This window comes from Dendrobates tinctorius, unplaced genomic scaffold, assembly GCF_039654945.1.
Source record: "Dendrobates tinctorius isolate UK_male_01 unplaced genomic scaffold, ASM3965494v1 ptg000015l, whole genome shotgun sequence".
NCBI lineage: Eukaryota > Metazoa > Chordata > Amphibia > Anura > Dendrobatidae > Dendrobates > Dendrobates tinctorius.
The window spans coordinates 55,991,855-56,010,271 of record NW_027361683.1 but is presented as its reverse complement, the minus strand read 5'-3'; the positions used below and the strand labels follow the sequence as shown (position 1 = coordinate 56,010,271).

At 37.9% G+C, this 18,417-nt stretch overlaps 1 protein-coding gene across 5 annotated transcripts in view; it reads right to left on the bottom strand.

The window, feature by feature from the left end:
* The window catches only part of EYA3 (EYA transcriptional coactivator and phosphatase 3), a 471,672-nt gene that overhangs the window by 309,512 nt on the left and 143,743 nt on the right, over positions 1 to 18,417 (bottom strand). For all 5 annotated transcript variants that reach the window (XM_073564579.1, XM_073564578.1, XM_073564576.1 and 2 more), the window contains 2 exons: positions 15,436 to 15,479; positions 14,474 to 14,544 (listed from right to left, as the gene is read on the bottom strand). In XM_073564579.1, coding sequence (XP_073420680.1) covers positions 14,474 to 14,544; positions 15,436 to 15,479 — 115 coding nt within the window. The remainder of the gene's footprint in view (positions 1 to 14,473; positions 14,545 to 15,435; positions 15,480 to 18,417) is intronic.

Genomic DNA, 18,417 nt, shown 5'->3' with positions numbered 1-18,417 from the left:
GTATTGCCTAGTGTCAGCCTTCAGATGGCAGTAGCATACACCCACAGTACCTATGTCCCCCAATGAGACGAAGGAGAAAGCCAAACTTCACATGCCACAAATGCAAGCTTGTGTCTCTGTTGGAGGAAAAGTTGCAAAATCTCGGAGAGGTTAGCTACACTGAAGATCATTAAGGAAGGTGAAGAGTTCTTAGAGCAGAATTAGCTCTTCATGTTACAGAAAGAGAAGAAATTCGAAGTGGGCCTGAAGAAACAGAGGAATGGAAGCCTGTGACCAAGAGAAGCAGGAGGATCGGGAGGCAGTCAGCGCCCATACTGCTAAGGAACCAGTACCAGGCTCTTACACAGGAGAACGATGAAGAAGTACATCAGGATAAGACTTTACCCACAAAGAACAACTTTGTACGCCTTCAGAATCCGCCTGGATGGAGAAAGAAAAATGTTGTGAAGAAACGGAGAGTGGTGGTCATGGAGTATTCCCTGTTGAGAGGAACAGAGGCCGCTATCTGCAGACCGGATATAACCTCAAGAGAAATGTGCTGTCTTCCAGGTGCAAAAATTAAAGATGTGTCTGACAGGGTATCAGGACCCTTCAGACCTACAAAATGACTACCCATTCCTGCTAATACATGTGGGGACAAATGACAGCTAGAAACCATCTGCAGTGACTTTGAAAACTTAGGCAAGAACGTGAAAGAACTGGGAGCGCAGTTGGTCTTCTCTTCCATCCTCCCAGTGGATGGCCATGGAACAAGGAGGTGGATTAAGATTCTGCAGGTGAACAACTGGCTACGTCGATGGTGCCGTCAGCAAGGATTTGGATTTCTGGATCACAGAGTGGATTACCTATACAATGGACTACTTGCTAGAGATGGGGTGCACCTTACGAAGACTGGAAAACATGTATTTGGAAGTCGCCTTGCTACACTCATCAGGAGAGCTTTAAACTAGAACAATGTGGGAAGGGAAGCAAAAGGCCAGAAAAAGCCATACACCTGAGAAATGCTATTAAGAACTCTGCTATTAGAAGTGGAAAACTATTGCAAAAAAAAGGGGGGGGTCTTATCCACATTACAAAGGACAGTATATCTTGAAATATGCTCATCTGGTTAGGATGAGATAAAGGCGTGTAGGAAGCGGCTGCTGCAGATCCACAGGTCTTCAGTGACCAGAAGAAATGATAAATCCAAAAGGGAGTTCGTAGCTATATTCCGCGCTGCCGCTTTAGACAAATTCCAGGAGAATGCTGTATGATTGCAGTGGTTTTATTCTACGCGTTTCAGGGGTCTCATGCCCCCTTCATCAGGACATACCACAAAATACATACAGGTATCACAGATATAAATAGGTTTGAAAGGACGCTGGATTTCAAAAAAATGAGCGGCAACAAGTGAGATGATGCAGTGTCAAAGTTCAATGACACCACATGGTTAACAGTTCACCTAGGATATATTACAAAAGTATGCGGATTTTAGAAGATTTTTTGATTAAATTTACATTTCCAAAAGAGATAATAAAGTCAAATTTATGATTTTAACATGGAAAAAAGAAAAACTGATAGAAAAAATAAAGAACCGGACATCTGCTGAGGTGGACACGAACCTGCAAAAAAGGGGGAGGGGGGGTTATTCCTGTTCAGGAAAAAAGGTTAGCGAAAGTAGGTGCTACCTTCGAGCCCATTGCAGTCCCCTTAATTTGTTGAAAAAAATATTTTTTCAAAAGGTAAAAAAAAATTATTTTTCAATATAAAAACCCTAGGGTCTAAATGAAATAACTGAGGTTTTTACCTAGACAGTGGAATATTTGTTTATATCTATATTCACATGTTCTGCAACCTATGAAAAAAATTGACCATGTGTATAGATGGTTTCTGAGATCTTTGCGATAATTTCTCTTTTTTCTATTTAAAACTTTATATGCATTATTTGTGACAGTTGCCCTTTTTGATAATTTTCACCTAATTATGCAGTCCCCGCCTTGTGGTTTTTATATTTTTACACCCAATGCAGTTTTATATTTATAATTAATTTCACAATACTGTGCTTCTTTGGTTTAATGCATATTCATTTATTTTTATTATATTTATATTATTTTTTAATTATTTTTAAATTATTTATGGATTTGTTCACATATAGTTTGTGCGTTAACTCCAAAAAATAGTTATATATATGTAAATCCTGCATAGCCTCCTTTGGAATGAAACCCCCTTTGTATCGGTTTAGCTCCCCTTTTTTTTTGCTCTTGGGAGCAATCACTTTCACACCCCTGTTTTAAACATTATCTCTGTTAGTTGCATATTCTGAAGTGTTCCTTTCTTCTTTAATTAAGCCCGGGTAAGCGTTACTAATGTTACTAGTCAGGCATGAAAGAATGACCCCGGCTGATAATAATACTTCGTTCCTCCTTCACTCAGCTTTCATCCACATACTGCTGAGCCATAAGGTACTGTCACACTTAGCGATGTACCAGCGATCCCGACCAGCGATATGACGCGGTCAGGATCGCTGGTACATCGCTAAGTGGTCGCTAGTGAGCTGCCACACAGGCAGATCTCACCAGCGACATCGCTGGGGACGGGGGTCACTACTTACCTGTCACACCAGGCGATCCTGCGTCCTCCCGCCCGGCTCCACGCGTCGCTCGTCGTCACAGCAGGAAGTGCCACAGGAAGCTGACGAGAAACAGTCCAGGATATTCTCGCGCGATCAGCGATAACCAGCGGGGGAGCCGATCGTAGGTAAGTATCACACACAGCGATATCGCTAGCAATATCGCTATAACGTCACTAGTTATAGCGATATTGCTAGCGATATCTCTTAGTGTGACATGCCCTATAGAGATTAGTGAGCAGTACAAGAATGTTACTGCCACTCCTTTGCAATGAAAAGACTTGTGTCACGTGTTGAACACAAAAGCTGCCTGCGATCTTATCTATCAATGAAGCCACTCATTCACTTTGCCGGTTTGTCCTGCGTTTTTACTTTGAGCAGTAGTTGGCTCCTGTACAGCTTCCTGTGTGTTGCTGTACCTGATATATTAACCCTTTTTTAGGTGCCTCATGCTAAATATAAAATTTGCCCACGATCCTTGTATCAATGAAGCAATGAATCTATTTTGTCGGCTTGTCCTGCGTTCTCATTCTGAGCTGCTGCTGTACAGTTTCTGGTGTGTTGCTGCATCTAGCATCTTTTAAACCCATTTCCTTTTTTTTTTTATACTTAAAAATAACTTCATATTTAATTTTTCAGAGTTTAACTAAAATTATATTATATTTTTTATTGGTAAAGAATTAAAATTATGCTTTTATTTTTCCCTTTTTTTTTATAAAGATTGCAATGCTTTCCTTGAGAAAAAGTAGCTTGCTGTTTCCATACGGTAGTCCACTTGTAAGGCATCCACCTCTGAACAGGAATAACCCCCCCCTCGCCCTTTTTTGCAGGTTCGTGTCCACCTGAGCAGATGTTCGGTTCTTTCTTTTTCCTTTCAGTTTTTCTTTTTTTCCCCATGTTAAAATCATAAATTTGACTTTATTATCTCTTTTGGAAATGTAAATTTAATCAAAAAATCTTCTAAAATCCGCATACTTTTGTAATATATCCTAGGTGAACTGTTAACCATGTGGTGTCATTGAACCTTGACACTGCATCATCTCACTTGTTGGCGCTCATTTTTTTGAAATCCAGCGTCCTTTCAAACCTATTTATGTCTGTAATACCTGTATGTATTTTGTGGTATTTCCTGATGAAGGGGCATGAGACCCCTGAAACGCGTAGAATAAAACCACTGCAATCATACAGCATTCTCCTGGAATTTGTCTAAAGCGGCAGCACGCAATATAGCTACGAACTCCCTTTGGATTGATCATTAGAAGTGGAAAGGAAGAACAAAGACAAAAGAATCTATATAATAAAAATATAGGAGAAAGAGAAATGTTTCTATACTAATGCACAAAGCATGGGCAACAAACAAGGAGAATTGGAACTACTAACGCAGGAAAAGAAATATGATGTAATTGGAACCACTGAAACTTGGTGGGACGATACACATGATTAAAATACAAGGCTAGAATGATACAACTTATTTGCTAGAAACAGACTTGATAAACGAGGAGGAGGTGTCGCATTGTATGTTAGAAACGCGTATATCTGCACAGAGATTGAAGCTTCAGAGACTGGGAGTTCTGTGGAAACTGTTTGGGTAAGAATACAAGGACAGAAAAATGGAAAGGACACCATTGTAGGCATTTAGCTGAAGATATGGATGAACTCTTTATGCATCAAATGGCCAAGTTATCCAAAAAATATGACAGTTGTCATGGGAGATTTCAACTATCCTGACATTTGTTAGGAATCTCTCTCAGTTTTGAACAGGTCAAGGAAATTCTTATCCTCTCTTGCTGACAACTTTATCTTCCAAAAGGTAGGGGAGAGAACAAGGGGAACTGCTACCTTGGATCTAATCCTTATAAACAGGGAGGAAATGGTTGAGGAGGTAAAAGTGGCTGGGACCCTAGGAGGTAACGACCATGCTATTTTAGAATTTTGGATAACTAGAGGAGGAAGACCTGTGAAGACTCAGACATCAAGGCTAGATTTCAGAAAGGCAGATTTTAAGGGATTCAGAAAGAGAATTGGAGGGATCCAATGGCTGGATATCCTTAAGGACAAAAGTGTCCAGGAAGGATGAGAAATCTTGAAAAATGAAATTCTCAAAGCTCAATTGTTAACAATTCCGAAAAGAGGGAAGAATAGGAAGCATTTAAGGAAGCCAGGATGGATGAACACAGAACTTAAGCACATGCTAAAAAGGAAATGTTTATAAAATGGAAAGAGGGAGGCATATCTAAAGAAGAATATAAAGCTGTCTGCAGAACTTGCAGGGCACAAATCAGATTTCTAAAGCGGACAATGAATTGAGGCTTGCAAGAGATGTCAAAAGCAATAAAAGGATTTTGGGGATATGTCAAAAGTAAAAGTAAAGTCAAAGATGCTATAGAATATTTACAGGATGAAAATGATATTTACAGGATGTTGAGAAGGCCGAACTTTTAAATTCCTATTTTGCATCTGTTTTCTCTCAGAAAGGAAATGTAACATCAACTGTTCTTCACTGTCCTATTAAGGGAATAGAAGAATCCAGGATATCTATAAACAGAAAAATAATGAGGAAACACTTAGCTAACCTAAATTAATTCAAGTCTCCAGGTCCAGATGAATTACACCCCAGAGTACTGAAGGAGATAGCAGAAGACATTTCTGAACCCCTCTCCATAATATTTGAAAATTCTTGGAGAACAGGAGAAGTTCCAGAAGACTGGAGAAGAGCAAATGTTGTTCCTATCTTCAAAAAGGGGAAGAAGGTGGACCCAGGCAACTATAGGCCGATGAGTCTGACATCTATACCAGGAAAGATCTTTGAACAAATTATTAAACATGTATGTAAGTACCTGGATAAGAATGAAGTGATTAAACAGTCAGCATGGGTTTGTAACTAATAAGTCATGTCAGACTAACTTAATTTCCTTCTATGATAGAATCACTGATTGGGTGGATCAGGGAAATGCTGTAGATATAGTATATCTTGACTTCAGCAAAGCATTAGACAAAGTATCTCACACAATCCTTATTGAAAAAATGGCTAAGTATGGAAAGGACAAGGCAAATGTTGGTAGGTGGATTCATAACTTGCTTAGTGATCGGACCCAAAGAGAGGTTGTAAATGGCTGGACATCCAGTTGGAAGAATTTCTCAAGTGGGGTACCACAGGCCTCTGTCCTGGGCCCAGTATTGTTCAACATCTTTATCAACGATTTAGATGAAGGAATTGAGGGTAAACTGATTAAATTTGCTGATGACACAAAGCTAGGAGGGATAGCTAATACTGGAGAAGAGAGGATTAAAAAAGATAAATAAACTGGAGCAGTGGGCAGCAACTAACAGAATGGTTTTAACAGAGAAAAATGCAAAGTACTTCGTCTGGGCAATAAAAATGAAAAAAGCATATACAGAATGGGAGGAATAGGGCTAAAGGCCCCTTTACATTTAGCGATGCACCAGCGATCCCGACCACGATACGACCCGGTCAGGATCGCTGGTGCATCGCTAAATGGTCGCTAGTGAGCTGCCACACAGGCAGATCTCACAGCGATGCAGCAGCGATCTAGCGGTCGTTACTTACCTTTCAGACGCGGCGATCCTGACGTCCTCCCGTCGGCACGTCGCTCGTCGGCGCCAGCAGGAAGCACCAGACAAGAAATGGAGCTGTGCGATCAACAATGGACAGCGGGGGAGCCGGTCGGAGGTAAGTATCACACATAGCGATATCGCTAGCAATATCGCTGCTGCATTACCAAATCGGTGATGCTTTAGCGATATTGTTAGCGATATCGCTATGTGTAAAACCCCCTTAAGCAACAGCACATGTGAAAAAGACTTGGGTATATTAATAGATCACAGACTGAATATGAGTCAACAGTGTGATGCAGCAGCAAAAAAGGTAAATGCAATTCTAGGATGTATTAACAGAAGCATACAGTCTAGATCACGTGAAGTCATTATTGCCCTTTACTCCTCTTTAGTCAGACCTCATCTGGAATAGTGTCCAGTTTTGGGCGACACATTTTAAAAAAGACATCAACAAACTGAAGCAAGTTCAGAAAAGAGCGACCAGAATGGTGACCGGTCTGCAAACCCTGTCTTATGAGGAAAGGTTGCAGGATTTGGGAATGTTTAGCTTGCAGAAGAGAAGACAGAGGAGACTTAATAGCTGTCTACAAATATCTCAAGGGCTGTCACATTGTAGAAGGATCATCTTTATTATGATTTGCACAAGGAAAGACTAGAAGCAATGGGATGAAACTGAATGGGAGGAGACACATTAGATATTAGAAAAAACTTTTTGACAGAGAGATCAATGAGTGGGACAGGCTGCCACGACAGGAGGTGAATTCTCCTTCAATAGAAGTCTTCAAACAGAGGGTGGACAGACATCTGTCTGGGATGATTTACCGAATCCTGCTTTGAGCAGGGGGTTGGACCAGATGGCCCAGGAGGTCCCTTCCAACTCTACGATTCTATGAATCCATCATCTATCCATCCATCCATCCATCCATCTATTCATCCATCTATCTATTCATCCATCTATCTATTCATCCATCTATCTATTCATCCATCTATCTATTCATCCATCTATCTATTCATCCATCTATCTATTCATCCATCTATCTATTCATCCATCTATCTATTCATCCATCTATCTATTCATCCATTTATCATCTATCTTTGTATCTGTCTATCTATTCATCCATCTATTTATCTATCATCTATGTATCGATCTATCCACCTATCAATCCATTCATCTATCTATCCATGCTTCATCTATATATCTATCCCATATCTATATATCCATTCATCCATCCATTTTTCTATCTATCATCTATTTTTTTAATATCTATCAGCTATCAATGTATCCATCCGTTATCTATGGATCTTTCATATCCATCTATTTATCATCTATGTATCTATTTATCAATCTATTTATCTATTCATCTATTTATCTGTCATTTATCCATCTATCATCTATGTATCTGTCTATCGATGTATTAGTCCATCCATTTATCTATTCATCCATCTATCCATCATCTATGTACAGTATCTATTCATCCATCATCTATATCCATCTATTTAGCTATTATCCATCTATCCATCTATTTTTCATCTATCCCATATCTATCCATCTATTTATATATCATCTATCTTTTTATCAATCCATCCATTTTTCTATCTATGTATCTATTCATCATATATTTATTTATTTTTCAAATATATATCTATTTATCATCTATTGAGGTATCTATTCATCTATCATTTATCTATTCATCTATCATTTATCTATCATCTATCTTTTATCTATCTATCCCATATCTAGCCATCTATTTATCTATCATCTATCTTTTATCTATCTATCCCATATCTAGCCATCTATTTATCTATCATCTATCTATATATCTGTCTATGTACTGTATCTATCTATCCATGTATCTATGTATCCATCTATTTATCTATTATCTATGTATCTATCCATCAATCATCTATTTATCTATCCATCCATCTATCCATCCATTCATATTTCTATCTATCATGTATCAATAAATAGATGGATAGATAGAAAGATGGATGGATAGATAGATGATAGATAGATGGATAAATGGATAGATTGATAGATGATAGATGGATAGATACATAGCTAGATGATAGATAGATGGATGAATAGATAGATGGATGGACAGATACATCGATAGATGAAAAAAGATGGATAGATGATAGATAGGTATATAGATAAACGATAGAAAGATGAATGGAATTGATAGATAGAAAAAAAATAGATGATAGCTGGATGGATAGATACAAAGATAGATGATAGATAGAAAAGTGGATGGATAGATATGGGATAGATAAAAAATAGACAGATAGATAAATGGATAGATGATAGATAGGTATATAGATACCTAAATGATAGATAGAAAGATGAATGGATAGAGAGATGATAGATGGATGGATAGATGATAAATAGATGGATGGATAGATACATAGACAGCCAGACAGACAGCTAGACAGATAGATAGATGGTTGGGTAGATGGATGGAAAGATCATAGAATCATAGAATCGTAGAGTTGGAAGGGACCTCCTGGGCCATCTGGACCAACCCCCTGCTCAAAGCAGGATTCGCTAAATCATCCCAGTCAGATGTCTGTCCAGCCTCTGTTTGAAGACTTCCATTGAAGGAGAACTCACCACTTCTCGTGGCAGCCTGTTCCACTCATTGATCACTCTAACTGTCAAAAAGTTTTTTCTAATATCTAATCTGTGTCTCCTCCCATTCAGTTTCATCCCATTGCTTCTAGTCTTTCCTTGTGCAAATGAGAATAAAGTTGATCCTTCTACAATGTGACAGCCCTTTAGATATTTGTAGACAGCTATTAAGTCTCCTCTCAGTCTTCTCTTTTGCAAACTAAACATTCCCAAATCCTGCAACCTTTCCTCATAAGACAGGGTTTGCAGACCGGTCACCATTCTGGTCGCTCTTTTCTGAACTTGCTCCAGTTTGTTGATGTCTTTTTTAAAATGTGGTGCCCAAAACTGGACACAATATTCCAGATGAGGTCTGACCAAAGAGGAGTAGAGGGAAATAATGACTTCACGTGATCTAGACTGTATGCTTCTGTTAATACATCCTAGAATTGCATTTGCCTTTTTTGCTGCTGCATCACACTGTTGACTCATATTCAGATAGATGGATAGATAGATGATAGATAGATGGATGGATAGATACATAGATAATAGATAGATAGATGGATGGATAGATATGGGATAGATAGAAAGATGAAACACAGATATATAGATAGATAAGTGATAGAAAGATGAATGGATAGATAACTCGATAGATGATAAATAGATATATATTTGAAAAATAAATAGATATATGATAGATGAATAGATATAGATAAACAGAAAAAATGGATGGATAGATGACTAGATATGGGATAGATCGATAAATAGATGAAAAATAGATTGATAGATGGATAGATGATAGGTATATAGATAAATGATAGATAGAAAGAAGAATAGATAGATGGATAGATAGATGGATGATAAATAGATGATCGATAGATGGATGAATAGATCCATAGATATATAGAAAAATGGATGGATAGATAAAAAGATAGATAGATGATATATAGAAAGATGGATAGACAGCAGATACATCAATAGATGATAGATAGATAGATAGGTATATAGATAGATAAATGATAGAAAGATGAATAGAAAGATGGATGGATAGATGGATGATAGATGGGTAGATAAATGATCGATAAATAGATAGATGGATGGACAGATACATAGATAGATGATAGATGGATGGATAGATACATAGATAATAGATAAATAGATAGATGGATGGATAGATATGGGATAGATAAATGATAGATAGAAAGATGAATGGATAGATAACTCGATAGATGATAGATATATATTTGAAAAATAAAAAGATATATGATAGATGGATACATAGATAAATAGAAAAAATTGATGGAGAGATAGATGAATAGATATGGGATAGATCGATAAATAGATGAAAAATAGATTGATAGATGGATAGATGATAGATAGGTATATACGGTAGATAAATGATAGAAAGATGAATGGATAGATGATCGATAGAAAGATGGATGGATAGATGGATGATAGATGGGTAGATAAATGATCGATAAATAGATAGACGGATGGATAGATACATAGATAGATAGATGGATGGATACATAGACAGATAATAGATAAATAGATGAATGATGGATATATAGATAGATAAGTGATAGATAGAAAGATGAATGGATAGATAACTCGATAGATGATAGATATATATTTGAAAAATAGATATATGATAGATGAATAGATACATAGATAGATAAATAGAAAAAATGGATGGATAGATAGATGAATAGATATGGGATAGATGAAAAATAGATTGATAGATGGATAGATGATAGATAGGTATATAGATAGATAAATGATAGAAAGATGAATGGATAGATAGATAGAAAGATGGATGGATAGATAGATGGATGATAGATAAATAGATGGATTGATAAATAGATGATCGATAGATGGATAGGTGGATAGATACATAGATATATAGAAAAATGGATGGATAGATAAAAAAGATAGATGATATATAGATAGATGATAGATAGATAGATATGGGATAGATAAATAGATGAAAAATAGATTGATAGATGGATAGATGATAGATAGGTATATAGATAGATAGATAAATGATAGATAGAAAGATGAATGGATAGATGATAGCTAGATAGAAAGATGGGTAGATAGATAAATGATCGATAAATAGATGGATGGATAGATGGATAGATACATAGATAGATGATAGATGGATGGATAAATAGATGGATAGATACATAGATAGATGATGGATAGATGATAGATAACAGATAAAGACATGGATAGCTAGATGGATAGATAATAGATGATAAATAGATATATAGAAAAATGAATATAAAGATAGATGAATAGATAGATCCATAAATGACACATCGATAGATGATAAATAGATAGATGAAAAATAGATAGATGGATGTATAAATAGATAGATACAGTTGTGGCCAAAAGTATTGACACGCCTGCAATTCTGTCAGATAATACTCAGTTTCTTCCTGATAATAATTGCAAACACATTCTTTGGTATTATTATCTTCATTTAATTTGTCTTAAATGAAAAAACACAAAAAGAATTGTCCTAAAGCCAAATTGGATATAATTCCACACCAAACATAAAAAAGAGGGTGGACAAAAGTATTGGCACTGTTCTTAAAATCATGTGATGCTTCTTTAATTTGTGTAATTAACAGCACCTGTAACTTACCTGTGGCACCTAACAGGTGTTGGCAGTAACTAAATCACACTTGCAGCCAGTTGACATGGATTAAAGTTGACTCAACCTCTGTCCTTGTGTGTACCACATTGAGCATGGAGAAAAGAAAGAAGACCAAAGAACTGTCTGAGGACTTGAGAAACCAAATTGTGAGGAAGCATGAGCAAGCTCAAGGCTACAAGTCCATCTCCAAAGACCTGAATGTTCCTGTGTCTACCGTGCCCAGTGTCATCAAGAAGTTTAAAGCCCATGGCACTGTGGTTAACCTCCCTAGATGTGGCCGGAAAAGAAAAATTGACAAGAGATTTCAACGCAAGATTGTGCGGATGTTGGATAAAGAACCACGACTAACATCCAAACAAGTTCAAGCTGCCCTGCAGTCCGAGGGTACAACAGTGTCAACCCGTACTATCAGTCGGCGTCTGAATGAAAAGGGACTGTACGGTAGGAGACCCAGGAACACCCCACTTCTTACCCCGAGACATAAAAAAGCCAGGCTGGAGTTTGCCAAAACTTACCTGAAAAAGCCTAAAACGTTTTGGAAGAATGTTCTCTGGTCAGATGAGACAAAAGTAGAGCTTTTTGGGCAAAGGCATCAACATAGAGTTTACAGGAGAAAAAAAAGAGGCATTCAAAGAAAAGAACACGGTCTCTTTTGGGGTTGCTTTGCTGCCTCTGGCACTGGACTGCTTGACCGTGTGCATGGAATTATTAAGTCTGAAGACTACCAACAAATTTTGCAGCCTAATGTAGGGCCCAGTGTGAGAAAGCTGGGTCTCCCTCAGAGGTCATGGGTCTTCCAGCAGGACAATGACCCAAAACACACTTCAAAAAGCACTAGAAAATGGTTTGAGAGAAAGCACTGGAGACTTCTAAGGTGGCCAGCAATGAGTCCAGACCTGAATCCCATAGAACACCTATGGAGAGATCTAAAAATGGCAGTTTGGAGAAGGCACCCTTCAAATATCAGGGACCTGGAGCAGTTTGCCAAAGAAGAATGGTCTAAAATTCCAGCAGAGCATTGTAAGAAACTCATTGATGGTTACCGGAAGTAGTTGGTCGCAGTTATTTTGGCTAAAGGTTGTGCAACCAAGTATTAGGCTGAGGGTGCCAATACTTTTGTCTGGCCCATTTTTGGAGTTTTGTGTGAAATGATCAATGTTTTGCTTTTTGCTTCATTCTCTTTTGTGTTTTTTCATTTAAGACAAATTAAATGAAGATAATACCAAAGAATTTGTGTTTGCAATCATTTTCAGGAAGAAACTGAGTATTATCTGACAGAATTGCAGGGGTGTCAATACTTTTGGCAACAACTGTAAATATATGGATGGATAGATATGGCATAGATAAAAAAAAATAGATACATCGATTTATGATAGGCTAGATGAAGAGCCCGGCGCTGCCCGGGCATAGTAACTAACTGTGGTTAGTTATAGCAAATTATAATTATCCACCATCCCATAGTCCCGTGCCCATATACCCGTCATACATATCCTCCATCCCATAGTCCAGTGCCCATATGCCCATCACACATCCTCCATCCCATAGTCCCATGCCCATATACCCATCATACATATCCTCCATCCCATAGTCCAGTGCCCATATACCCATCACATATCCTCCATCCCATAGTCAACCATTATGACATCATAATAAGCGGCGGGGCTTGCAATCTATGATGACATCAGTGTTGCCATGGCAACCATTATGACATCATAATGAGGGGCGGGGCTTGAAACACACTTTTTCCCCCATTATGTAGATAGGGGCAAAATTGTTTGGTGAATTGGAACGCGCAGGGTTAAAATTTCGCCTCACAACATAGTTTAGGACACTCTCAGGGTCCAGACGTGTGACTGTGCCAAATTTTGTGGCTGTAGCTGCGACGGTGCGGATGCCAATCCCGGACATACATACATACACACATACACACTTGAGCTTTATATATTAAATAGATGAAAAATAGATAGATTAATAGATATTGATAGATGGATAATAGATAGACAGATAGATGGGATGGATAGATACATATATAATAAATAGATAGATGACAGATAGATAGATGATAAATATATAGATAGATGGATGGATAGATACATAGCTAGATAGATAGATGTATGGATAGATACAAAAATAGGTAGAGATAGAAGGATAGTGAAATATGAAGCCACCAGAGGACTTTAGAATATATACAATGCTGCAACTTTATTGAAATAAAAGGGGTTTTTACAGTCACACACCCGAGGACCTGACCTGCCAGTGACCTGACCTGCTTGTGCGAGCTCAGCTCTGACATGCGAGGCTGTGTGCAGATGGAGGAAACGAAAGAGGAGGAGGCAGGGGATGGGGGAAGATGCAGCTAGAGTTGTTAACTGCACAGGCGCCAGATTCCCAGCCCCGCAGTGTTAATACATCATAACACACTGCGGGGTGGAATCAGGGGCCTCCGCAACACACAGGCGCAATAGATTGATGTCAGTTCTCGGGCAGCGCGCACTGCGCATGCCCGAGAACACTTGTCACAGCGCAGGCGCCAGGATTCAAATCAAGAGGAGGCAGCTATGCACGGGGCATCATGATGGACAGATGGTGGGCGGCGCCGAGGCACCTGACAGGCATGATGGACGGATGGTAGGCGGCTGATACAGGGGGACACAACATACCTGTGGGACACATTACAGATATGAGGAGCTAATTATAAAGGTTGATATTTCAGCGTTACTGGGGGTAAGAAAAAGAACAGCCACCTTCACAGAATGCAGCCTTAGTGCTGCTGAAGGTGGCTCTTTAACTGAAAAACGCCCTGGGTGGGTGACAGGTTCTCTTTAACAAGAAGTTAGAAAAATGTTAAATGTAGATTGGAACTTGAATTATTTTCCTTTAATAGGAAGTAAATATAGACAAAAGTAGAGTGACCTGTGACAAAAAAAAAAAAAAAGGAATAGCTACAATTTTCATTGGTTACTACAGTAATGTTAAGTATTTGGGGAAGTTTACAATAAGTGCTTTGGTTTGCTATACTCACTTTCCCTGGCAATAGCATGGTTAGAAGGAAGTTCTCCTTTCTGAGTGCTGCTTTCACTGTTTGTCAGTTGCCTTAAAAGAATACAAAAGAAGAAATATGAATAGGCTACTAATGTCAGATTTTATAGTTAGTAAATATATAAATGTTATATAAATGTTGGCTTATAACAGGGCATGAGATCTCTAAATAGCAGCTTGTCACTTTTCTCTCAGCAGAGAGTAAAGGCAACTGGGAAACAAAAGAATTATTAACAGTTGCATTCAATAATTAAAAGGTTAGCGGAATCTTACTAATCACCTTACTTGCAACACAAAAAAAATGTAGAATTCTGATTTTTTAATGATTTAAAGTCATGTTTGTCATGCACAACCAAAGTAGATTAAGAACATATGCAGCTTGGTCAAAAGGTGTGGTGCTGCAGTTAAACTTACAATGTTTACCATCGTGCTCAGTAAAAAGGGACTTTGAACACCAACAGACCCCTCTAAACGGTCTGCTAAGAAGTCCACAAGAAATACAATACAATATATACACCCGATGATATTGCACATGGATGATAACTGAAATGTGTATAAACACACATGCTTCTCATATTGGCACATACTAATTCATTGCAAATTCAGAGAGCAAGCAGAGGCTCTAAGCCTGCCGATATCACTGGGAAATCATAAATACACACACTTGTAATTGTTTGTATCAAGAATACAAGTTAATACAGTGCTATTGCAAGAACTGCATAAAAGCCTTTTTTTTTTTTTACAATGATTCATATCCAATGTTAATATAAAAGACTAGATAATACTATTATCTAAGATTTCTGTGAAAGCATTTAACGTATCTGTACATAGCATCTTTTAAGTATGATTTTTACCATGCTATGAACATTACTTCATATTTAAAACAATTTAAAAAATCAACTGCTGGAATCTGAAATTAAATAGATACTTTTTGCAATTACTAACCTTATAGTTTCCTCTCCATCATTCTGCATTTTTGCTTTTTTGACCTGTATGAATAAAAATCAAATACAAAAAGAAAAAAAAGTGTTAGATTTATCCTTGGCGAAACTGCTTAAAGTTTATAAGAAACGTTATAAACCAATAGCCACTTTATATTTCTCATAAACATAGCTTTAAAATAGATATTACAGTCTACTCTGTAGACTAAATAAAACATCTTTACGTTTTTCCCCATGCCACTTCATAGTACCTTTACAGAAAACCTGCAAAAAATTTTAAAAGAGCTGCAAAAATAAAGTCTTCAGATAAATCTCCACAGAAGGCAATGTGAGTCTAGAGCTGGATACAAATGATGGCTGTGGCTTAAGTAATGTTACTGGAGAGAAATTTGAGAACAATTATCAGTTAATCCACATAATCGTAATGGAAATTTTCTTCCCAAATTCAGCAAAGTACAGTTTTTGCAATTTTTTTATACAATAACTGTCTCGCTTTTGCTCATTCCACTATAATTAAAGAAAAAAAAAAAGTAACATCTACACTCATTAACCCCTTGACACTAGAGCCTGGTTTTACCTTCCTGGCCAGTTCATATTTTACAATTCTGACCAGTGTCACCTTGAGGTCATAACTCTGGAAAGCTTCAACGGATCCCACTGATTCGGAGACTGGTTTTGAATGACATACTGTCCTTCATGATAGTGACAAATTTAGGATGATATTTTTTGCGTTTGTGAAAATATTGGGATTTTGGCAAAAATTTTACAATTTTCAATCTTTTAATATTTTTGCCCTTGAACAAAAGTTATAATATATATTATAATATATAAAATAGTTAATACACAACATTTCCCACATGTCTACTTTACATAAGTATCATTTCTCAAACTCTTTTTTGTTATGAAGTTAGAAGGATTAAAAGTTTCTCAGCAATTTCTCAAAATTCTTCATCAAAATTTACAAAACCAAAATTTTTTTTTTGTTTTAAGGACCACAACACATCCAAAGGGACTGAAGGGCCTATGTGACAAAAAAAAACCTCAAAGTGACACCATTCTAAAAATTACACCCCTCAAGGTACTCAAAACACATTCAAGAAGTTTATTAACCCTTCAGGTGTTTCACAACTCTATTATGCGGTTTATATAAATTCCCCAAGTGTGGCCCTAATCTTTATGCTAGACATACAACGGGGCACAAACGTATCAAGAATGTCTAAGGCTGGTTTCACATTTGCGTTTTTTAGCGCTGGAAAAAAACGCATACGTGCGCATGCGTTTTTTCCCCTATATTTAACATGGGTGCGCATACCTGCGCGCTGGCATGCGCACGTATGCGATTTTCATGCGCTGCGTTTTTTTGAGGTGTGCGTTTGTATTTTCCAGACGCAGCATGTTGCATTTTTTGGCCCTGCAAAAAAGCGCATGCGCACGTATGCGCACGTTTTGCGCTAAAAATGGCCATTATAGCCTATGGGTGCGCATATGTGCGCATTGGCATGCTTATGTATGCATTTTTTTGCACATGCGTTTTTTTTTGTTAACCATGGAATTTAGGGGTTTGGGTTAGAGTTAGGGTTAGTTAAAGGGGTTTAGGGTTAGGGTTAGGGTCAGGGTTAGGGTTGGGGTTAGGGTTAGGGTCAGGGTTAGGGTTAAGTATGGTTTGGTTAAGGGTTAGGGTCAGGGTTAGGGTCAGGGTTAGGGTCAGGGTTAGGGTTAAGTATGGTTTGGTTAAGGGTTAGGGTCAGGGTTAGGGTTAAGTATGGTTTGGTTAAGGGTTAGGGTCAGGGTTAGGGTTAAGTATGGTTTGGTTAAGGGTTAGGGTCAGGGTTAGGGTCAGGGTTAGGGTTAAGTATGGTTTGGTTAAGGGTTAGGGTCAGGGTCAGGGTTAGGGTCAGGGTTAGGGTTAAGTATGGTTTGGTTAAGGGTTAGGGTCAGGGTTAGGGTTAAGTATGGTTTGGTTAAGGGTTAGGGTCAGGGTTAGGGTTAAGTATGGTTTGGTTAAGGGTTAGGGTCAGGGTTAAGTATGGTTTGGTTAAGGGTTAGGGTCAGGGTTATGGTTAGGCTTAGGGTTAGGGTCAGGGTTAGGGTCAGGGTTAGGGTCAGGGTTAGGGTCAGGGTTAGTTAGGGTTTAGGGTTTGGGTTAGGGTTAAGTATGGTTTGGTTAAGGGTTAGGGTCAGGGTTAGGGTTAGGGTCAGGGTTAGGGTTAGTAAAGTCATGGTTTGGGTTAGTGTGAGGGGCCACCTAATGTTGGAAAAAAACGCAAACGCGGTAAAAACGCACTAAAAACGCATACAAACGCATAAAAACGCTGCGCTTTTTTCATGCATGCTCATAAAAATGCTTGAAAAAAACGCAGCAGTTGTATGCTTTTGTATGCGTTTTTTCAATGCTTTTTTTGCGGGAAAAACGCGCTGCAAAAAAAAGCAAGTGTGAAACTAGCCTAACCCCTTCATGACCAAGCCTATTTTGACCTTAATGACCACAGGCCAATTTTTGCAATTCTGACCAATGTCACTTTATGACGTAATAACTCAGGAACGCTTCAACGAAAAAATCAGAAATTTGATGAAAATTTAGAAAATTTCACAATTTTCAAATTTTGAATTTTTATTCTGTTAAAGGGTTAAAAGTTGACCAGCAATTTCTCATTTTTACAATAAAATTTACAAAACCATTCTTTTTAGGGACCACCTCACATTTGAAGTCACTTTGAGGGGTCTATATGGCAGAAAATACCCAAAAGTGACACCATTCTAAAAACTACACCCCACAAGGTGCTCAAAACTGCATTCAAGAAGATTAACCCTTCAGGTGTTTCACTAAAGCAACGTGAAAAGAAAAAATGGACATTTTAATTTTTCCAACAAAAATTTTCTTTTAGCATCAATTTTTTCATTTTCACATGGGCAACAGGATAAAAAGGATCCTAAAATTTGTTGGGCAATTTCTCCTGACTACACCGATACCTCATATGTGGTCATA